General features: G+C 32.9%; 5 protein-coding genes across 8 annotated transcripts; 1 reads left to right on the top strand and 4 right to left on the bottom strand.

Moving 5' to 3' along the window:
• Window positions 1-5860: 5860 nt before the first annotated feature.
• On the bottom strand, window positions 5861-18785 carry LOC120162128 (transcription factor MYB59-like). Of its 3 annotated transcripts, none has more exons than XM_039172308.1 (3): window positions 6642-6781; window positions 6398-6527; window positions 5861-6323 (listed from the first exon to the last, which is right to left on the bottom strand). In XM_039172308.1, exons 1-3 carry the CDS (start codon window positions 6763-6765, stop codon window positions 5882-5884), a joined length of 696 nt encoding a protein of 231 aa, XP_039028239.1. In that variant the 5' UTR covers window positions 6766-6781; the 3' UTR covers window positions 5861-5881. The 3 variants fall into 3 exon arrangements, with proteins under 3 accessions (XP_039028239.1, XP_039028241.1, XP_039028240.1); XM_039172310.1 differs by lacking the exon at window positions 6642-6781 and adding an exon at window positions 18716-18785 and having other exon boundaries at window positions 5868-6323; XM_039172309.1 differs by having other exon boundaries at window positions 5868-6323; window positions 6607-6766.
• On the top strand, window positions 11702-12257 carry LOC120162130 (zinc finger protein ZAT12-like). Its single transcript, XM_039172313.1, has one exon. The coding sequence runs from the start codon at window positions 11730-11732 to the stop codon at window positions 12240-12242; it is 513 nt and encodes a 170-aa protein (XP_039028244.1). The 5' UTR covers window positions 11702-11729; the 3' UTR covers window positions 12243-12257.
• LOC120162131 (ras-related protein RABE1c-like) lies at window positions 13698-16177 on the bottom strand. The gene is made up of 8 exons (XM_039172314.1): window positions 16084-16177; window positions 15540-15618; window positions 15348-15448; window positions 14702-14767; window positions 14426-14523; window positions 14110-14172; window positions 13933-14025; window positions 13698-13825 (listed from the first exon to the last, which is right to left on the bottom strand). Exons 1-8 carry the CDS (start codon window positions 16148-16150, stop codon window positions 13739-13741), a joined length of 654 nt encoding a protein of 217 aa, XP_039028245.1. The 5' UTR covers window positions 16151-16177; the 3' UTR covers window positions 13698-13738.
• On the bottom strand, window positions 16456-20006 carry LOC120162129. 2 transcript variants are annotated; one of them, XM_039172312.1, is made up of 3 exons: window positions 19537-20006; window positions 19154-19433; window positions 16456-16498 (listed from the first exon to the last, which is right to left on the bottom strand). In XM_039172312.1, exons 1-2 carry the CDS (start codon window positions 19952-19954, stop codon window positions 19414-19416), a joined length of 438 nt encoding a protein of 145 aa, XP_039028243.1. In that variant the 5' UTR covers window positions 19955-20006; the 3' UTR covers window positions 16456-16498; window positions 19154-19413. The 2 variants fall into 2 exon arrangements, with proteins under 2 accessions (XP_039028243.1, XP_039028242.1); XM_039172311.1 differs by having other exon boundaries at window positions 19154-20006.
• A 934-nt stretch (window positions 20007-20940) lies between these two features.
• On the bottom strand, window positions 20941-22656 carry LOC120161765 (40S ribosomal protein S15a-1-like). The gene is made up of 4 exons (XM_039171973.1): window positions 22646-22656; window positions 21935-22091; window positions 21680-21840; window positions 20941-21064 (listed from the first exon to the last, which is right to left on the bottom strand). The coding sequence occupies exons 2-4, from the start codon at window positions 22026-22028 to the stop codon at window positions 20966-20968; spliced, it is 354 nt and encodes a 117-aa protein (XP_039027904.1). The 5' UTR covers window positions 22029-22091; window positions 22646-22656; the 3' UTR covers window positions 20941-20965.
• Between the last annotated feature and the right edge of the window lie 630 nt (window positions 22657-23286).

The following is a 23286-nucleotide window of genomic DNA, read 5'->3' as shown; positions in this document are numbered from 1 at the left end:
TTAAAATTTTAAATTATATATTATTAATAAAAATAGAAATGAGCTGTTTTGGATAGTTCACATAATTTAAGTGACGGTACCTAAAACTAATATATTGTTAACTCGTGTCCTAAAACATGACAAAATTAATATTCTTATCAATAGAAATATTAGACATTTATATTGTTCAACAAGCTCTATTAGGCTTTTTGCTTGCCAAGGCAAATGAAGAAAAGTCTATATTCCTTGTATAAAGGTTGGGGTTTGGAACAACTGTGATTAGGCATTACCCAATGGTTTTTGTCAGTTGTGTACTGCGCATATGGCGGTTAGGTATCGGTCATGTTCGAGGCATGGACGTGGCGACACTTGGCGTGTGGATTGTGGTAGGTTGCACGTGCCTAGGGTTGCTACCTACAGAAACTTGACCCGGTTAATGGAAACAGAAGAAAAGGTCATAATTCTTCCTGTGTTGTAGTCCTCAAATGCCGTCTACGAACCGCATTGCACCGGCCACGTAACGGCTTCGTTTTGAGCAGATAAAGCATCACCATGAAGATTGAAGATTTTATATGTACCGATCAACTTATAAATGATTTCAGTACTTGTTCGTGACATCTCTAAAAATTAAGATAACAACTCGATCCGAGAGTAAAAAAAATGTTATTTACGTTAACAATTTTATTATAGATATTGAAATTCAAATTAGAACGAAAAAAGAACAGCAATTTGTCGTGATCGACTCATGATAGCTATAATGCATGCAAAAGACCACTCAGCAAACGTTGCTATCGAATGCTTATTATTCCCTTCCAGTTCAACAAGATGATATTACAGTGGATACCGTGTTGTCGAGGTTAGTGAAAAATCAACGTTCCGTTGAAACCTTGGTTTCCAGAAGGACAGAAATGCAGCTCCGAGGGAGAACAAAAATATTTGCACTTATCAAATAATAAAACAGATAATTAAATTTACATTTCTTAACTATGTTTGTTGTATATATGATTTATGCATTGGAATTGTGTTTAAAGTATTATAAGTTTATATTTACGTTAAATCATTCTTTAATTATATTTATTGTATTATATACGTCATAGATATAGTCCTTTTCATGTCGAAAACTAAGTGACCTACCGATACCGTATGTGATTAAGTCCCCACTTTGCCAGAGTACATAAAACCCTTAATTCACACCTGGAAGCATAAACTTATGAATTTTTATTATTATTTCAATTCGCCAACCTCGTGTTTGATTTTTTCCCCCAAAGCAAAGCGAAAGGTCAAATTTCTTTTAATACCAATGGCCAAAAGAAATCTTTTAGAGAAGACTATTGTACCTTTAGACATGTTAGAATTCATGATTTTTTTTTGTTACAAAAAATTTAGGTGAAGAATTCATGATATTTATTATATTCATTGCATTAATAATATCAATTAAATTAAGATTTTGATAATAAATAATTTCTTTAAGACATAACAACAATTGAATTTATAATACTATTCATGTTATACGACTAGCTTAATACAAAAACAAAACAATTATGACAATATAATATAATATATGAAACGAACCATAGGATTCCTTCTCTCAATGAAGCTCCCACTTTTGAGTAACACTATTTGGTGGACACAAATAACTTTGTAATTTCAGAACAGATTTGAGTTTGACTAAATACAATATTTGACTGAAAGATCTCCAATACCCTTGCTGTTCTTTCGGCTTTAATTATTTCAACGAATAAATTGTCTGTAGAAGGGTCGAAAATTTTATTAGTCTTAATGGTTAACGCTGAAAAAACTTTTTTTATTATATAGTTTAATCATTACATTGACAAATTTATTGTTTTAATATCATTTTTTTAATCTTTTCTTACCAAATAAAGTAAAAGTATGATTGTAAAGAATGCTCCTTTTAAGGAAAACCAATTAAAATAGAAATGTAGGGTACCTAGCCTTCCTTATCAAAAAATTATTAGATTGATTTAGTCACCCATCATCATCCGTAGTCCTAAATAATAAAATCCATATATCTTATTCTTTTTACAATATAAGTTTTCATCTCTTTTTTATATTAAATAAGAAGTGATAGTTATTTAAAAATTACTTTAAAATGAATAAATTTTGTTGGCTAGGACCATAGATAACATGATCAGCGGATCCAGTGAATAATTTCGACTCCCCTATCATTTGCGCAAACTTTGAAATGATAATTCAATACATAATAGTATTATTTACTTTAAATTAATTTAATAATAACGAAAATTTAAAACATTAAGATTTAAATTTTAAAAATTAAATTTAGAATAGGTAGAATGGTGTTAAGATGGGGGATCATGCAATAGTTGCATAGGTGTAAATAGATAAAGGTTTAATATAAAAATAAGTATTTAAATTATATCATCTTTTTTATTTAGGTATCTAAATTATTTTTCGGTCAATTTAGACGTTCAATGTTATAAATATTATTATTTTAAATGTCCAAATTGTAACGGTTGTTGAAAATTCTCATTAAGTGACGTGTTGTATTCTATAATTTTGAAGATTTAATTAAAAAACTTAAAAAATTATATTTAAAAATGTATATTTAAAAAAAATCTTCTCCCAACCCCCGTCATCCCCTTCCATCTTCCTTTCACTGTCACCCACTGTCCTAATCGTTCGTCCCCCTTTACCTAATATTAGTATTCGGTGAAGGTGACTGAAATGATTTCAAAGGCTAGTAATGGTGGTTGTTTCGTTGAGTAACTGTATCATCGGTGAAGATTCGATCGACGGAAACGGAAGGATGTTGTCTCCTCTTCCCCATTGTTAATTATTCCTCGAAAAGACGAGAAATGTTGAAGTCAAATATAAAAGGGAGGAGAAGATGTATACAAGAAGTGTAAGAGAAAGGCAAGAAATAAATATTTGGTGTTTTATAAAGAAAGACAAAAAGAATATCTTTTTGGGATAAAGCGTTAGATGCGGTGGGAGGTCAGCTAAAGTGTTTCTTTTTGCCTTTGAACACAAAATTATAGCAATGAATTAGGATTCTTAAACGCGTTCGGTTCTTGCCTTTGACTAAAATGTGCCATCATCACCCAAAACAACACCTTCAAACCATATCTATTACCACTAATAAAAACATTACTTATAAGATAATTATAATGTTTTTGACTGTCCTATAATTATAATTAATAAATAAATAAATAATATAAAATGTATAAGCTTATATCATCGTATCATCAAAAGTTAATATTATTAATAATATATAAAAGAACTTATTAAGTGATAAAAAGAAATGGTATTTTCTTTATATATCATGAGTTTGAGTAGACAGTGTATGTAGGATATGTGTGTTATCAAATTGTTAAGAAAATTCTGAATAGATGTTACTTTATAATCACTCTAAACTATTAAATAATAATAATAATAAGATATAAAAATTAATGAAAATAGAATTTAAGTATAAAGTTGACTAAAAAACAATTCTAATTGATCCATGATCACCTTCAAATCAATTAATATCAGCATATTATATTTATATAACAATAATCTTAATATAATGCAGAAAATGATATATAAATAACACGTAATAAAATTTGAAATAGACGACATACTTTGAAATGTGAGATGGCGAAATTCTTATATCCTCAGATATTATACATAATAGAACATTGAACTTAATTTTTTGAGCTGAATATACATGCATTCTCTGTTATTTACTAACATCCAGGTTTTATAAGTGATTTTTAAACTACATTTTTAAGGTTAATTTTTCACGTTGATACTAGGCATGTCATATGTGTAAATAAATTATTACTTTATCACTGCATAAAAAATATTTTGTATCTTATTTATCAATAATATGTAAATTTATACAGTTTTAATTAATTACAAAAATAGTATAATTAAAAATCTTATAAATTTATTTTAAAAAAACTTTTTGATAATTATAACCAATTTTGTTGGGCTGTTTCAAATGGAAATTAAAGGCTTTATAATTTCTACAAAATAATCAATGGGCCGTGTGGAAGAAGGAATAATTGGGCTTAAACCAAAGTTACTTAGCCACATTAAAATAATTTTCTTGATCCGGATTTATCTGAAAAAAGAGGCCAGTGGTCAATATTTATGAAGTTCAATATGAGTGGTGTAGTGTATTTTTTTCAATAAATAGAAAACTTGGTCCCTTATACTCTCATCTGAAAACCTAGTTTTCCCTATTTGTGGCGCTGTCGCTCGTCCCTTCTTTTTTTATCTTTGTTGATCAGTGTTGATATTCTTTGTTTTTTTTAATGTTTTTTTATCTTTTAGCACGATTTTTATTATTTGAACATTGTTCTCATTTGTCATTGAGGGTTGACATTTGTCTCTTTTATGATGGTTGATTTGATTGTGTATATTGATCTACTTATGTCACTTATATGTTATTATGTTATATGAAGTGACTAATTTTTTGTGTCAATAAAACTAAACATCATATATATATATATATATATATATATATATATATATATATATATAAACACAAATGGGAAGATAAATAAATAATTAGGACTTACCGGTTAATAAGGCTTGATTAGTGCACTGCATGACAACAATGAAGCCAGCAAAGATAACCTAAACCAACCCCTTCCACGTCATCACAATATAAAACAACCCAATAGCCGGTGATGGTCAATCAAAAAACAACGGCAATCATAGGGGCGGGTGGCTGGGGGACCCATTGCTACTCCGCCATCACATTCGGCGCCTTTGTTGGTGGCTACATTACCTTGGTGTGGAGTATTGGATCGCTCAGCTTGCTTCTCAAGTTCTGTGGTGGACTGGTAAACGACGAAGACGAAAAAAACTCAAAAGCTTATTCAATGACCAAAATTTTTAATTGTTTTGGAACATGTTATATTGCAGATAACACCGGCCTTAGCCTTGTCATCAAGAGATGTATATATCCTAAAGAGATTGAAGTTAAAAAGTTTAGATGTAGAATCTTTTGGAAAGTGTCCTAAATCCTTGGGGTTATTTCTATTGAATTTATTCCACTATGGGTTTGATCTAAAGCTCAGAGTCAGTGCGCAGTACCTGTTGTATGATTGGCATATCCCTTGTTAAAAATTAGAATTGCCTGTCATTGTCCCGCTCCTTCAAATGATAGTAGCCGTTCATATTACTTTCTTTTAACTCCTACCAATTTGATACCCTTTTTATTCAACTAAGCAATGAGTAGAGATACCTAAAAAAATATTTTAAATTCAAATATGTATTTAATATGAATGTATTGGTTTATTTTATCTTATGTCCATGTCGATATAAATTTTAAAATGTGAAATATAAGTATATTATACTAAAAATTAATAGAGAATCTATATAGCATAAGGTTCAATGAGGAGGACCACATATCATAAAGCATAAACAGTACTTGACGTTGCTGGAATAAGCCTGCAAATTGATGCTCGTTTTAACTTGCTTTTTAGTGACCATACCCTGTCCTATTTAATTCACCATCACTAATTGTTGCCTTTCCTCTACTGAATCAATGCTCACTAAAACTATGCGATTCAAGTTCAAATGGTACGCCTTTAACTTTTTATCACCAATCCTATCTTTTATTAATTCTCTTTTCCAACAAGGGTCGTCTTAACATAATTTATTAGGTCAATTTTGATTTTAATTCAATAAATATTAAATTCAAATACGATGTTGAGTATGTTTGGAATTCAAATCCGAACATTAAGTTGAAAATTTAAAATTCAAAGACGTATTTTACATGCATCCATGCCAAGTATCCTCAAGGGAGATTTTGAGAAAGGGTTCTCTCTGCAACTCTCTTTGAGGACTAAAACCACAAATACAAAACACTGGGAAATGAAACCACAACAACTTAGAGAAAACCCCATGTTTTTTTCTACAGGTTAGAGTTCTACGAACAAATGAATTGAATTTGATTGGTTGGGACGAGCATCTTACTCTCTTCTTCATCCATCTTCCACAGTGAATAATCCCAGTAGAAATCCCATGAAGGAGAGGCCATTGAAGGGCATGAAAAGTTACAACCTTCTTCAGTACCGTTGTTACCGGACAAAGGTAATCCCATTGTCTTTTCTTCAGACATATCAATGTAATTCCAGATTTCATCCATGGAGTACCCTTTAACGTCTTCGAAAACCGCCATTTCCGGACCTCCGGTGTCATAAAAACTTACATTCCCAGACGAGGAATCGGCTCTAGTGATAGTTGACGAAGACGAAGATGGTGACATGGATTGTTTCTTATCTTGAGCCATTTTTCTCATATGAGTTCTCCAATAGTTCTTGATCTCGTTATCCGTCCGACCCGGCAATTTCCTAGCAATCCTTGACCACCTGCAAAGTGAAATATATTGATGAATTATAAACCCTAGTGAAAGCCAAGAATTTCAAAAGAGAGAAAGCAAGACCTGTTTCCCCATTTGGCGTGAAGATCAAGCACGAGTTTTTCTTCTTGGGGTGTCATCTTGCCTCTTTTGAGACCAGGGTGCAAATAATTAACCCATCGTAGCCTGCAACTCTTGCCTGTTCGATTCAAGCCTATAACAAAAACAATCCACGGGGGTTAAAAGAGAAAAGCTCCTATGGAAAAACCTACAAATCTTTCAGATAATCCTACCTATATCATATTTGTCTCCCGCCACACCTTCAAACCTGAAACTTTGGCTATAAAGTCCCATCGTCGATCACCAAATAAGTGCACAAAGTTCACCAGAACTATGTCTTCCTTTTCGGTCCACGGACCCTTTCTAGTTTCATCCTTCAGTACAGTTTCCATTTTCCCCCACTTTTCTTTCTCTCTGATATGAACAATTATGCCTTCCACTACTCATATATATATATATATATATATATGTGGTAGCAACCTATCGATGTCATGATCCATTATAGCAAAATAATCTGAGTGATAGATTTCATCTGTTGTAGTAATTATCAAATCTTGTTGGGTTCAAAGTGGACTACTGCTGATTTTATTACAAGTGCAAATTAAGTGGCTGTGCTTTGCAGAAATTTTTAAAGTGGAGTCATGCGTAATTAATTTTTAGTATTTTAATGGAGGCTGCAATCAATCATCCCCCAAAAGATTAACTCATTTGATTGGGATATCAAACTATGACTATGGAAATCTCAAGACTTTTATTTTTTATTTTTACCTACGACACTTATAATTTTTAGTTTTTTTTTTTTTTAAATCATTTCAACTCTTTTATTTTTTAATTTCTCTTGACACTTGAAACTTTTAATGGCATACTAAATAAAGGAACTAAATTCTTAATTATCATAAATTAAAAAGGATAAAAATCATAATTAAACCTATTATTTTAAGAATCGTATTATTAATTTTGAACGGTCAATTACTAAACCAGTACAATGATTTAAAATGGTGAACTTATCAGTCAGGGTCCTTTGAAATGGAATGAGGATAACCAAAGATTAGTCTTAAATAAAGAATTTAACCATTATGATGTGGAAACCACTAAAATTATGGCCGCCCCACTTTAAATCCATATCCCCCTTAATTTAAGTTAAATGACGGAGAAGGTATACGTTAAATGTTCAATGGAACACCATTCTATACTTATGTACGAATATTGGTCTACCCGAATAATTTATATTATATATTGAAGTTTTAGTTATATTTAATGTTACAAATAAATTAAATAAAAATGATATAATAATTATTCAAAAAAATATTATTTTTCACATATAGAATAACATGGTATAATTTTTTTTTTAAAAAAAGTTCAAAATTACAAAAAAGAATGTCAGACTTATTTGTTTTCATAAGCACCCAAGCATGGCAGCAACAAACGATTTTGTCATCTAACAAAATGGCACGATAACATATAAAATTTGAAACGATAAGATGTTAATATGTTGGTGCCATGGTGGAACCGTGGAAGATACGGTAATTTTGTCTCATTCTCAAAACTAATTAATTTAATTATACAATAATTAGGTACTGATTAGAGATTACAGATAATAGGAACTATAACAGATCATTTCTTCGTGCATATTGATTCTATTCAAGTTACAATGTTTTCTTCAAACATTTAAGTTTTAAATTAAGTTTGAATAATTGCAATACTATGAATGTGTTGAATATATATAATTTATTTTTATATTAGATTGATTAATTTATATAATATTTACACAAAATTATTAGGTTTTGATTAATTACTTTTAGTTTTATGCTCAGACTAGAGTCTAAACAGTATATGATTTGATTAGTGATTTATAAAAGAGTAGGTGCTCAGAACTAATTTCCACTTTTGTCAATTTTATTGTTATACAACTTGCTTGATAAAGTAGGGGATGAATAAGGTACGACAACCTTAATATACGGATAAGGAAATGTTAATATATATTTTTTTAAAATATTTTCAGTAAATTGTTACCTAGAACATTTTTTTTCTACAGGAAATATTAATATTAGGCGTTACCTAAAATGTTTAACATTTCCGGTAAATCTCTACCTAAAACATTATTTTTTATACCGGAAATATTAATTTTGGGCGCTACCTAAAATGTTATTTTTTCTACCAGAAATTAGGTATCAAAATTAACATTTCCAATAAAAAATAATAATGTTTTAGGCAGTGCTTTATCGAAAATGTTAAAAAAATATTAACATTTCCAATAGGGTCTTTCTTTCCTTAGGCGTATATTAAAGTTGTCTACAGTAGAATTACCTAAAGTAGAGTGATTATTTCCTTATATTACATGTAGGGACGAGTAAAACTCGACCCAATTAAAAAAATCGACTTGAATTAACTTTAAACTGTAATTTCACAAATTCGACTTAACTAAAAAAATTTAGTTTCAAATCGAGTTATAAAATACAACTCAAATAGTAACTTGAATAACTTAATTTTTTTAGTAATTAATAGATTTATTTTCAAGTTTGAGTCAAATCCCTCGATTCTATATGATATTTGTATATCACATACGAAAAAAATATGAATAAATATATATGTATTGTACATTGTTATAAAAACATTTAAATTGAAATCAAATAGTATCATAATATTATAAATATTTATAATTACATTTAAACAGAAACTCGACTTGACTCAACTCAACTTGAATTTTATAAACTTGGCTTGACTCAAAAGAATTTCAAATCAAGTTTGAGTTTAAAATAGAACTTATCAACTCGAATAACTCAAAACTTGTGACTCAACTCGATCGAATGCTAACCCCTAATTACATGTTTATATTGTATTTTTATAGTTTTTATTATTTTAAAATGTAATAAACATAATAACTTTTATTAGTTTCTAGCATGGGAGTTGGGTTATTTCATAATATTTATTTCATTTTCTTTAGTTTTAATTAAACATATGTATTCATCGTGTGGAAATATTATTCACTTTTGTTAGAAAAATCTAAGTTTAAGGGGCATTTTTTTTCATGTAATATACATAATTTATCATTTTCATCTCTATAGTATTTTCGTGTTAATTTAGCCTTCAAAGTCTATTTTGATTAACAGAATCATTAGTTTTATGCATATGTGAACGACAATAATTTTCACATCAACCAATATTACTGACGCGACTTGATGATGATGTGACATTTATTAAAAAAATAAATAATAAAATATTTACTAAATACAATGGTTAAAAAATACCGAAAAAATTAACCTAATCTCTTAATTAAGAGATTATAATTTCATTGAAATAAATAATAAAAATTTGAAAACATTTTCTAATTGTTGTATTTAGTAAATATTTTAACCTAATCTCTTAATCCACAGACGCATAAGATTAATGATTCTATTACTTAAAACGATCAACAGACTTTGAGAACTAAATTGATGTGAAAATATCATAGGTACGGAGACAAAATAACTCTTAAGCCAGAAATCTATTATTTCCCGCAAAACCCTAGTTTGGGATTGATGTTATACTTTATCTCATAGCTCCTCGTTCCTTTATTTATCGCAACATCATAGCTAAAATTGAATTAATTCATTGTTGGTCGGACTTATTTAAATATCATCCCCATCCAATCATTATTATTATTAGATTATCTCAGATGTAACAAAGGTCATCAGTTTACACCATTATAACTGCAAACTCGAATTTGTTTAGAAGAAAATAAAATATAATTTTAAATCAGGATAAGGTATAACATCAACTTAAACTCAATGATGATAATGATCGTTATGGTAACATCATACGTTTAAGCTGATGATCACTTTTTGTGGCCTTGCAGAGCTCAAAAGCAACATAACTTAACCCTATATACATATAATATCCACAATTCGTCATCCTAAGTCATCAAACATGTTGAAAATCAAACTCTAGCTCTTATCTCACCCCAATCTCAGGATATTTGCATGAATTTTGATCTGAAAATCATGTGGTTAGTCGAACTGATTAAAAGTTACTTTACAAAGACAATTCCACAATTCGAATTCTCATTTCATTCATTAAATTCCATTCTCTTGAGGAACGATCCGAAGTCTATAAGAACGAAGTAGTTATGAGCTTATTATTAATTCAAATTTTATGAATTTTTGCACGAACCAATTGAACGACCTTAGTCGTTAAGGAATTTGTTGTTATCGTCTGAGTTCTTGATTCGTGTACCACGTATGCTAGAGGTACAAGCGTTTATTGTCAAAAAATAAAAAATATTTATACAGACACTAACTTATATTTACCCAAGGTTTATAAAAAAAATTATTCTTAAATTCAATTTAATAGACTTTAATACATCAGGTCGAGCAAGTAACCCCACTCAATTCTATGATAATGTTGAAAAACCATTGGTTTTAGAATCATCCAAAAGCTACATCTTTGTAGAAGCAACTGCGGATAAAATTCTCAGATGACTTTGATATTATATTGGATAAAATTCTAGACATCGAAGCTTCTATGATTTGGAACACGTAGTTCCCTTTTAGTCCTTGCATGAAACATAGGGTAATTTGAAAACCGAAAATTCTAATAAAATAATATTAAAAAATTAGGCTGATAATTATTTTCAACAGATCCAGAAGTAGTCGAGTGGAATTTTGCCGCCCGTACCGTTACGGCTTTCCTCTCTATGAATTTATTGTTCTTTGACAGATGATTTCGGTGTAAGAAATGGTTCATGTTTACACTTTTAAAATAACAAAGCCTTTTGTAAGGACATTTCAGATCTGATTATATATATAAATAGCATTTAAACATTTTTAGTAATTTTAAAATAAAACGTTTTATGTACTATAAAAAATAAATTAATATAATAAAAATAGGTTCTGATTAATTACTAATTTAGTTTCTTAATCAAAACCTTATGATTTGATTTATATTCAAATTCAAAGATGTGATAATGGTAGGGTATAAATTAAAAGCATAAAATTCTAGAATTCAACAAAGGGTAGTGTGAAATTAAGAAGGAAGGACCGCGTTGATTTATTACTTTACCAATAAGTCTTAAAGTACAATAACAACCGCTCCTACTTGTCGTAGCTGAGTTGCCTCTATCGACTGTTTCTTGCTCCGCTACGCGGTGACGCTAACATACCGATGGTGACGGCTTATGGAATTCCAATTCCGCCCCTCTTTACTTCCTTAGCCGATAAGATTTGCTTTGACAAATCCGTCTTTTTGAAGTTTCCAAGTAAGCCCCCACACTCGGCAACTTCTACCTATAAATTATGAACTCCAGAAATCAATTGTCTAAAACATCAAATTTTCATCATCAAACACACACATATATAGATTTCCCGTGTTTCTTTTATATATGGCTACAATGAAGAGAGGTAGAGAAAGTGGAGATATTGAGACGATGGCAATGGCGAATTGCTTGATGTTGTTATCAAAAGTTGGCCAAATCGACCCATCAAAGCATAATAACATGCATCAGAGTCGTGTATTTGCATGCAAGACATGCGATAAAAGGTTTTCGTCTTTTCAAGCACTTGGAGGCCATCGTGCAAGCCACAAGAAGCCGAGGCTAACCGAGGATATGACTGTTTCATCACCCAAGAAGCCTAAAACACACGAGTGTTCTATTTGCGGGCTGGAATTCCCTATCGGTCAAGCTCTTGGAGGTCACATGAGGAGACATAGGGCTGCTTCCAATGAAGGATTGGTTAACCGACATGATTTATTTTCAGAGATGAAGAAACCCGACGGTGGTGCTGACGGTGGTTTGTGTCTTGATCTGAAACTGGGGACTTGCGGAACTGATTTGGATTTCAAGTTGGAGAAGGTGGCGCCGCCGCCTACGCCGATTGTTCATTTGTTCATATAGGATATTCTTTTCTGTTTCTGGTTTCCAAATCATGGCTATAGATTTCTTAATTTTTTTTTTAAAAATGTAGGAATACCTTTTATTCCTTTTTTTGTTGTTGTAAAGACACCATTTGTTCGATATTAATATATTAACATATTTATATATTATTAAAAAATCTGCATATGTTTTTGTATATTTACATATAATAAAACTATCACGAACGTTTAACAACAATGAAACAAGTGTGAATGGAGATTTAAGAAGAATAAACTATCTCCAACACGTTTCCAGAATCGTTTCAGGCTTCATCAGCACACCTTTATTGCTATGGAAAGGAAGAAGTAAAAAGCGAGATTAATTATATGAACAGATATATGTTTTTATCAGAATCTAGGAAAAGAATATCAATCTCTTTCATAAATAATGAGCATGGAAAAATGGGTAAGTAAATGCCGCAATCTCTCTATGAAATAACTTGAGACGTGGTATCATATGTGCGTTCGATCGGTCGTTGAAGGTAGGTATTAGGGTGGACAAAACAAAGCGTTAATAAGATAGCCTGGGGTGCTACAAAATGACTTTTTTTTATATATAGGGTTAGATTTATAATTTATTATGATAATGATGTGTCCGTATACGTGTTCTGGTTAAATAATCATATTAAATGTAAATTTAATTATAACTTTGACAGATTAATTATATATATTACATATTTAATTAAGATTAAAATGATATAATTTACCATTAGATTAAAATTTTAATTAAAAGTTTTGTTGCCACTACCCGTGCAATTGTATCCGATGAACATTCTCCCTTGGGAGACAGAGGCACAATAATTAGATCATACTTGCATCATGCATCCCGTTCTAGTTATTTCTACACCTTTCAAACAACAAATATCGATCCCTCAAGAAAAGAGCAAGCGAATAAAGCACATTAACCAACCGGCCGGGTCATACTTTCATTCCACATCCAATTACAGTCATTTATGTGCCTTTCAATCGACCTGAACAGCAAATACCGACTCCTCGACAAATTGTTAAAGCTTTATATTGACACCTTAGGATTCAAAGCCTCAAGATCGCGTCCTGGCTAGAACATCCCTTCCTCCTAAAATGGAATGTAAGCTTTGATGATACTAAAGATCATCCATTAATCATACATTTGTAAATACAAAGCCACAGGCTATGCGACCACATCGAACAATTATCAGTTCCTAAAGAAGCATACTAAGCTTAATCACAAGCCGGATCAGTTGATCGCCGATTCTGATTTGCCAAATATTGGCGATCACTTTTATACCTGTCCAATCTCCCACAACTTTCAATTCATCTTAATGACAAGCACCCATCATGCATTCAATGCCATTAGTTTAAGATAGGGAGAGGGAGCGGAAAAACACGACCAAAACACAAGCACCCATCTTGCATTCAATTCCATTAGTTTCCACAACTTTCTTTTTAATGGAAGTTTAAGATCCAATATTTACTCGTGTTGGACCAAATCTAATCGCCTTAGGTTGAACCACAGCAACCCGATGTTTGTGCAGCTTGACCTGCCCCACCTGCTGCGTCAGGTTGATTGATCTTGATGGTCGAAGGCTGCAACCATACAAAACAAATTCCATAATTATAAGATAGATATGCTTTTATAGTCATAAGAGCCTAATTTTCTTTTAATGAGTTTTGTTTTCAGGCAATTTGAATACCTCAGCCCTAGAGTCGGTATCAGCGAGTCTTTGTTTTATGTCCTTCGCCATTGAAAAGAAAACTTCCTCCACATTTATATTTGTCTTTGCACTCTGCATGACACAGTTTCTTTCAGCATACACAACACGGTAAATCTAGATTTCAAAAAGCAACAAGAATCATCAAGCATTGCTTACGGTTTCAAAAAAAATTATTCCATACTCATCACCAAGTGTTTGTCCCTTTGAGGTAGGCACAGCCTGAAAAGGGGGGAAAACAAAGAGTAAGATCAGAAAATAGATGCATTCATACAGGGGTTTAGAACTAATTGTTTTGTATAATTAAAACAATTGTTTAGGAATGAGTTGCACGAAAAAAGTTATCTTCAATTTCTAGGTCAAGAAGTACTGATCCTACAGCACTCTTAGCTGACTTGTATAACATGCAAAGCATACTAAATGACAATATAATCATAAGACGTTATCTACTAAAATTTTGTTGGGAGCAACATACCCTTTTGCTTTCATCCATGTCTGCCTTGTTCCCTACCAATATCTTGTTAACATTATCAGATGCATGCTGTTCAATGTTCCGAATCCAATTCCTAATATCTGCAAGGAAAGAAGCCACTCTTTAAGGGATTTAACAGAAGCATAGCTTTAATCTTTAAATGATTAATAAGAGGATACTAACAAATAAGAAAACAATTGAGAAAAGTAAGTTAAAATGTAAGGTCAAACGACAAAGCAAGAATCAGCCATTAAGTGAAAGCAAGAGAATGAGATTTACTGTTGAAGGATGATTCATCTGTGACATCATAGACCAGCAAGATTCCCATAGCACCACGATAATAAGCTGTTAAAAGTACAAGAAAAAGATGCATAAGGGGAGACCCCTTGGAGTAATGCAATACAAGGGATATATCTACTTTCATAAACCAGCCCACAGAAGATTTAAATTACCAAATATCAAAATGATAAGAATTTCATTTTTCTCTAAGAGAACTTTACATTTCGAAACACCCGAGTGATATGCCCAGACCACAAAGTTGTATACCATACAATGGTGAAAAACTCTCCCAAAGTTAGAATCAGACAAAGAAGAACAAGTTCCCAGGCAGTAACCCTGTAACCATTTGCATCACGCTTGAAATTGCCATGCTTAAATGGAAACCATTTAGCAGCCTCTCTAATTTAAAGTACCAAGAAAATGATTGCTAAAAAAAGAGCAGACCTAAGAAGTTTAAGAATGATTTCAGCGATTATTAGTGTGCATGTAAGACTCCTAAACCACAGACCAAGGCAGTAAATGGATGTCAATGGAATTGTTCAAGGTAATTTCTCAGTCATTGTATGATGCATTACCAATTGTGAAGGATCACAATGCCTTGATGATTTTATAAATTTGGCTCCAAAATAAATTTCTAAGTACTCACCGGTTGTGATTGTCCGAAACCTCTCCTGTCCAGCTGTATTCCAAATTTGGAGCTTAATTCGTTTTCCATCAAGCTCAGTGGTTCTTATCTTAAAATCAATACTGCACATGGAAGAGTCGTGCTGTTCAAGTCAGGCAAGTTCATCTATATAAAAGAAACGAGACGAAATGGCTCAAGCTGCAAAATTCGCACCCAATGGTGGTGATAAAACTGGTTGTGAAGGAACCATCAGAGAACCGCAGAAGAAGGCAACTATTACCAACACCTACATATGTAAATAACAGAAAACGTTGAAGTCCTCTGAGCAAAGCTTCGAATGCATATCAGATTATGAAGGCATCAAAATTTCAAACTAAAAACAAAACCACCAAACATTTCTTGCAAAAGAACTTCATGCCAAATCTGAAATGTAGATTAATTAAAAGTTAAGAAACCAGCATATTATCAAATTCAAATAACCATAAATTAAGTGCATAGAGCTACTGCCACTCCTACCTAATTGTATTCAGTAAAATCAACAGACAATTACTTAACTAGTAAATGCTCCCAATTTTGATTCTTCAACGGTCTTTAACTCTCAAAACCCATAAATGAATCCCATGAAACTCATCCAAATCGTAGAAACAAAACTGAAAATAAATCTAAACGAGAAGGTTATGATTGGTAAAATTCAGAGATATGTTAGGTTCCATGGAAAAGGAGAGGGAAAAATGTTGTAGAGATCAACGAACCGCTTCGCCGATCAATAGAAGCTTTATGAGGTAATCATAAACAGCTCTAGCTCTTGCTGGTGGAGCAGTCATTGACGAATTTCACCAAACAAAGAAAACTTCTCGAATCATAATCCAAAAAAGAAAAATCGGAATCAAGAAGCAGACATTTCCACACTCTAATCCACGTAACTAAATAAGTAAACCAAAACAAAAGGAATACATGATCGGAGAATGAGACGGAGATCTTCGAAAAACTAGAACAAATGAAAGGTCTGCAAAAAGTTTGAAAGGCTATTGCAAGTTCAATTTGAAGTTCAGTGGTTTACTCTCCTTATTTATTTTCTCATTTTTTTAATCATAAATGAGAAAACGCGCAGAGTTCGCTTTCTCTTCCTTTCTTCGTACCTTTTATTATACTTCGGGTGCCCTCATTCCTCCCTGCGCATGCAAGCAGATACACAAGGATGATAATTAAACAGATAATTAAGTATCAAATAAGACTAGTTATACAACAACAACAACAGAACCCTATTCCCATATGCAATGGGATAGGGGAGGTAGGGTAGTAGGCTGCCCCCAACGCCAGGTTGAGAGCAGCTTCCGTAGAAGACATCCGACAGTCAGAAAAATTAAAAATAAAGATAAAATGCAATGCATGTATAAATAAATAAATATATAGTTGAACAATCTTCATATGCGTGTCTGTAATGAGAAGTAGTCTCTGCTAATAAATCTGTGCGTAAAAACATCTGCATATAAACAGAAACGTAAGACCCGGCTAAATGTAAAAAGAGGACACATGAAGAGAATGATACACAGAAGTCAACCATATCAAGCTACGATAAGGAATAAAGTCAAATAGGTTAAAACCTAAACTTAGGCAACACTACTCCACTACCCTAGTTAAAAGCCTTCATAGATTTCAATGGTAGAAACGTATAAAAAAGTAGTCGTCATGGAAATTACTACAAAGACATTAAAAGAAGACAGAGATGATACACCTAATGGATGTGACCCGCACTACTCGGCTACCCTGGTCTTAAGTCTCCATACTTTCCTGTCAGAGGTCATGTCCTCGGTAAGGGTTAAATCCTTCAAATCAGATCTCAAGCAGTCTCCCCACTTCCGCCTTGGTCGTCCTCTCCTTCTGGCACCGTCGATTGTAATCGACTCTACCCTCCTGACCTCATCCGACGGTTGTCGCCTAAGGACATGCCAAAACCACCTTAGTCTTCCTTCCCTCATTTTTTCGGATACAAGCACCCCCCAAGGACATCCTAATAGCAGAGTTTGGTGTCATGTCCCACAGAGTCCTACCACATGCCCATCGTAGCATTCTCATTTCTGCGGCCTCCATCCTCCTTACGTGATCCTTCTTGATTGCCCAACATTTTGATCTATACAACAGCACTGGTCTTATTGTCATTCTATAAAATTTTCCCTTAAGTTTTAAAGGCACCTTCTTGTCACACAAAACCCCAGTAGCAGCCCTCCACCTTAGCCATCCCGCCTTAATACTGTGTGTAACGTCATCATCTATACCCCATCTTTATGTATCATAGACCCTAGGTACTTGAAATAATCCTTTGAGGGGAGAACATGTTCTATCCATACTTCTACATCTTCATCGTTTTGGTTCCCAATGAAGTTTGAACATAAATACTCTGTCTTTTTAATATTAATCCTTAGACCTTTTTCTTCCAAAGCAGTCTTCCAGGTAACCAGTCAACTATTCAGCTCAGTTTTAGTTTCAGCAACTAGGACAATGTCGTCAGCGAAAAGCATACACCATGGGACACCGTCTGGTGTCGCACAATAGATGTCGTCCATAATCAAGGCGAAGATGTAAGGGCTAAGAGCCGACCCCTGGTGAAGTCCGATTTCCACTGGGAATGCCTCGGTGTTCGCCAACTGTAGTTCTTACGTATGTAGTAGATCTACAGTACATATCACGAATCGCCCGGATATAAGCAGTTGGGATCCGTCTCGTTTCCAAGGTCTTCCAAATCGTATCGCGGGGAACGCTATCATACGCCTTCTCAAGGTCAATGAACGCCATGTGAAGATCTCTATTTTTTTCCCTATATTTCTCCATAAGCCGTCGAAGTAGATGAATCGCCTCCGTAGTAGACCTGTCTGACATAAAGCCAAATTGGTTTTCTGCAGCAACCTGTCTCAACCTAGCCTCTATCACCATTTCCCATAACTTCATGGTGTGACTGAGTAGTTTAATACCTATGTAGTTGCCACAACGTTGTGGATCTCCTTTTTTCTTATAGATTGGTATCACCGTAGACTCTCTTCACTCCTCTGGCATCTTGGCAATCTCTAAAATAATATTAAAGATGTTGGTCAACCACATAACTCCATCTTCTCCTAGTGCCAACCACACAGTGATAGGAATTTGATCTAGACCGATAGTTTTGTCCCTCTCCATCTTTCTAAGAGCCATTATGACTTCCTCAAACCCAATCCTACTTGTAGGGCAGTCATTGGCCGTAGTATGATGGTCGGCTGACCCATCAACGATACTATCTCTATAGGGAGAGGCACCGTCATTAAATAAACCAAAAAAGTAACTACTCCAAACCCTCTTAATATCATGTTCTTTCACTAAAAGAGTACCATTGTTGTCTTTAATAAACCTAATGCTACCTAGATCATTTTTCCTATTCTCCCTGATAACATAAAACCTTGAATAAAAATCCATTCAGAAAATAAAAATAGAGCAAATAATCGGGAATATTTGACAAATTATGTACGACTCATTCGCATAATATATATTTATATTTGTCTATTAAGTTACATAAATTAATATTGAATTTTTTTATTGGATCGTTTACTCGGTTCTATTTTTTTTACATTTTAAATATTGTCGAAGACGAGGACTAAAGTGAACATAAAGTAAACTATAAGTTCAAACTATGAAACTTAAAGAAATTAAGACTAGTGATGTAATTTCACCATTTTTTTATGAGTAATTGCATTATACCAAACCAAAGCTGCAACCATCTCTACATCAAACAAAGGCAGAAAACCTACAGAACCACCCCTAAGCCAACAAAACCTATAGACAGAACAAATAACAAATACCTTACTCAAGCAGTCGAGCTATACAAATATCTCTATTTAAATGGCCTTCCCTGTTCAATTTATTCCCCAACAATTTTAGCCTTACTATCTCCTTCACTTGATCCACCATCTCAGAGGCAGTAAGCAAGCTATCCCGAGACAGTTTATGATTCCTGGCTTTCCAACAGCAATAGAACTATTCCATGCCAGCTTCAACACCCAAGCCCTCAAAGACTTCCCTTTAAGCCTACGACACGCCCATTCAAGCTCGTCACTCCAGTTCATCTCAGGCCTGTTCTACCTGCAAAGAGCCAGAATACTACTCCAAATAAGTCGAAATACCTCACACTCAAAAAACAAATGCTCCCTAGTCTCACTCTCCTTCATGCATAAATCACGCTCACCATCAATGGCCAAACCAAAAGAAAGAAGCCTGCTCTTAGTAAGTAACCAGTCCAAAATCGCCATCCTTGAGATTAAAGCATTTTTAGGGATGTGCCCCGGATGCCAGACCAATATCTCCCAAGGAACCTTCTCCTTTTTATACCGAATCTCCTGCCAAAACATAGCTACAGTACCAAGAGACAACAATCCCTGGATCGAAGCAGCTTTAGTTCTAAGCTGTAGAATATTCCTCCAAGCCCAACTGAAATTCTGAGCACAACCAATATCCCAAAAGGAATTCTCCTTCATGATGTAGGAATGCAGCCAAGCTACCCAGATCGAACCATCTTTCAACAGTATTTTCCTGATAAGAAGCAGGAAACATGCCTGATTCCAACCCTTAATATCCTCAAGGCCAAGGCCCTGTAATTTCACCATTGTTCTTTTACTTGCAAATAAAAGAATAATATGGAGTATTGAGTGTCTAACATTAAATAAAGATGTTCATGAATAAACATGTCCGTGAATATTAAAAGAACGGACATAAACTTAAAACTAAAATTTTAAATCAACATGAACTACTTGAAAAAAAAAAAACAACCAATATGAATATAATTTTATTCATTGAAACTAGATTTATTTATATCCCTAAACGAAAGATAATAAGAGCAGACACGGGCAGAACTGATCAACTTTAGTAAATATGAGAGTATGGTCGGAAGATTTTTAAGGTCGGATAAGATTTCTTTATATCGAAAGAATGAGACCCTCGTCACTGGTGAAATTAACAAAAGGAAACAACGAAATCAATAGAAAATCGAGATAACAAAGCTCAGAAATACCGATGTCAAACAATAAAAGTCTTCACTGCGCTGGTGAAGAAGTGGAGAAAAAAACTAAACAAACAAAAGGAAACAGGATTGACAAAACCCTTCATTAATCCCTGCAGGAACCTGCTACAAAAATCAAACCTCGAGAGACCTCAAATGAATAACCCGAAGACCTTCGAATGACAAAAACCTAAAGCAAAATGGCAAGGTCAAAAGGATAAAAAAAAAAGGCCGAAAGAGACCGAGCGATCGTTGAAAGAAAGTGCTTTGGCAATACAAAACGAGAAAGAAAACTGAGGGAAAAATATTTATATTACCTATTTAAACCCGAAGATTAACTGTTTTCGACAATAATTCTTAAAAACATGACATTAATCTGAAACTAAATTTCAAATTTCAGTGACTATAATGCTCCACCCTTTATTTTAATGGGTAACCTTTGAATCAAAAGACAAAAGTATAGTCTACGTGAAACCATACATAATCCCAAACATTATAACAAAAAACACAAAGTCACAAACTATAATTCCCGGTACAAAAGTACAACTGTTGTAGACTATGAGTTCTACATGAAGAAATTTTTGAATAATAATGAAAATGAAATTATCAGAAATTTGACTCAATAGAAGAAACCAAGTACTTTTCCACCAACATTCTTTCTTCTAGCTTCCTCATGGTCCATGATGCCAGCAGATGTAGTGAGCACAATATACCCAAACTGCAATAAACAAAAAATTTATTGCAATTGATTTGTACTTCATAAACTTCTATCAACTAAGGTGTAAATGGAATACATGTTCGCAAGTAATTCAGATTCGGCTCTAAAAACCAAACTCAATTTGAGATTGGTCATCATCAAGAAGAGAGCTCAAGTTATTGTGTGCCAGGGATTTTGCCTTACAAAAACATCTTAACCCAACAGATTGAAAATGATAACTAAAGTTGTAAACTATTGCCTAATATATAATGTTTATTACAATGAAAAGTAAATTAATTAACCGTGAAGAATAACCTAAGGTTTATGATTTTGGTTTGTACTTTATGTCATTTATACATATGACTCGGACTGGAGTTCAAGTGTCGGACACAGGTATGGTTAGATTTTTAAAAGTTTTTCCATATATTTGAAAGATCCTTGGAGGTCATATCTCCATATTCAAGTGCTGTAGATAAGTGTCAAACTCGATAATGAAGAGTCCAAGCAATATAAATTTATACTACTAAAAATTATTTAGTTCCTTTCTTTGGACAAATTTATCAATCTTAGCAAAAATTAATTCATACAAAAGCATGATACACAAAGAAAACATATCAAAAAATATTTTAAGCTAACCTGTCTCGAAGGAAGAAGCCTAGCAGTCCAACCCTCGATCTCTTTGACTCCAATATCAAACCGAGGACTAATTACCCCACACTTGTTAAGCCTCCCGTTCAGTTCAACCACAATTTTGCCAGCCCTATGGTCATCAACATACTCAAATTCTCCAATGTAACCTGTAACAACAATCGAAAAGGCATATGTATAAACTTTCACATTACCATGTATTCAATAGTTAATAAAGAAGCATAGAGAGTAAAGCCAACAAACCGTGCTTCTGCATGACCAAGAGGAACTTAATGATCACTTTTGAGGAAGGCCTGATCATGACCTGTCGTTTGCCCCTCTTCTCTGCATTGTACATGCTCTTTAGTGCATCATTCAAAACGCTGACCCTCACCACCCTTTCAAATGTAAGCTGCTGCTGCTGATTTTTTATAATGAATGTAACAATTAAAAACTTACAGTTACATATACAATAATACAATAAGCAAGTGTTGGACTAGATGTCAAAAATAATGCCAGTTGTATGATAAAAACACAAATAGACGTGACATTGATTATTATTTCTCAAATTCAAAGATTTATTTGAGAAATTTAATTTGAATTTTTTTTCTACCTAGTAGATATATAATCATATCGAGATTCAACTAATTTATGCTCCTAAACACAGCATAACAGTTCAAAAGTCGGGTTGATTTCTAAGCCGCTTTATGCTAGAATATGGTCAATTCATAACAATATAACAGATTGTTTCCTCAACTTGCCTATAATCTCAAAGCACTTTCAAATTATTTTTCGGATGCGGGAGATAAAAACATGCAAAATGATAACAAAAAACGAACATTAGAAAATATGAACCATAAAATTCAAACAATAGTTCTATCTGAAGTCAAACAAAATATCAATTTTATACAACGATCAACGATGAAGTTGGAAGAAATAGTTGGATCTTAACTTGTGAGGGGCATGAATGTTTACAGCAAAAATGGCAGCAGATTAAAGAGTGTTGAGGGAGAATTAGGGGTTTCGGCTTTTAAAGGCTCCCAATAGATTTGGGTTTGCAGTTACGAAAATGACCCCTTTGAGTTTATGCTATGGACCTCGTAAAATCAGCTGCTGGATTGAAGGAGCCATGCCGAAAAAGCCTAGCTAATTAAACAGATTGTTTTGTTTATGGATCGGATCAAATTGTTCCGAATCCGAGTCGAAAACCGACTGCCAAAACAACCCTCACATCCATATATTAAAAGTTATAAAATATTTACTCAATTATATAGTATTGTTTTGTTAAATCTTCTAATTATTAAAAGTTATAAAATGATAATTCAGTTATTCATATATTCCAAACTCATTCATCTTCATTAAAAACTTGACAACTGTCTCATATGGATGTTAATATGTTGACTAAGATATGATAAAATATGATCCTAAAATTATTTTAGTTATATTTTATGAATAAAATATTCGTTTACAATATGACATTGAGTATGTGCTTAAAACATTATATTATCGAGTCAGTGTTTAAAAATAATGGTAGTTCAAAATATTTAAAAGTAATGGTGGTACCAATAGACATCATTAGAATATAATTTTAATATATCTCATTCAATAAGTTAATG

Source organism: Hibiscus syriacus, unplaced genomic scaffold (assembly GCF_006381635.1).
Source record: "Hibiscus syriacus cultivar Baekdansim isolate YM2019G1 unplaced genomic scaffold, ASM638163v2 tig00111402_pilon, whole genome shotgun sequence".
Lineage (NCBI taxonomy): Eukaryota > Viridiplantae > Streptophyta > Magnoliopsida > Malvales > Malvaceae > Hibiscus > Hibiscus syriacus.
This window is presented reverse-complemented; position numbering and strand designations above follow the sequence as displayed.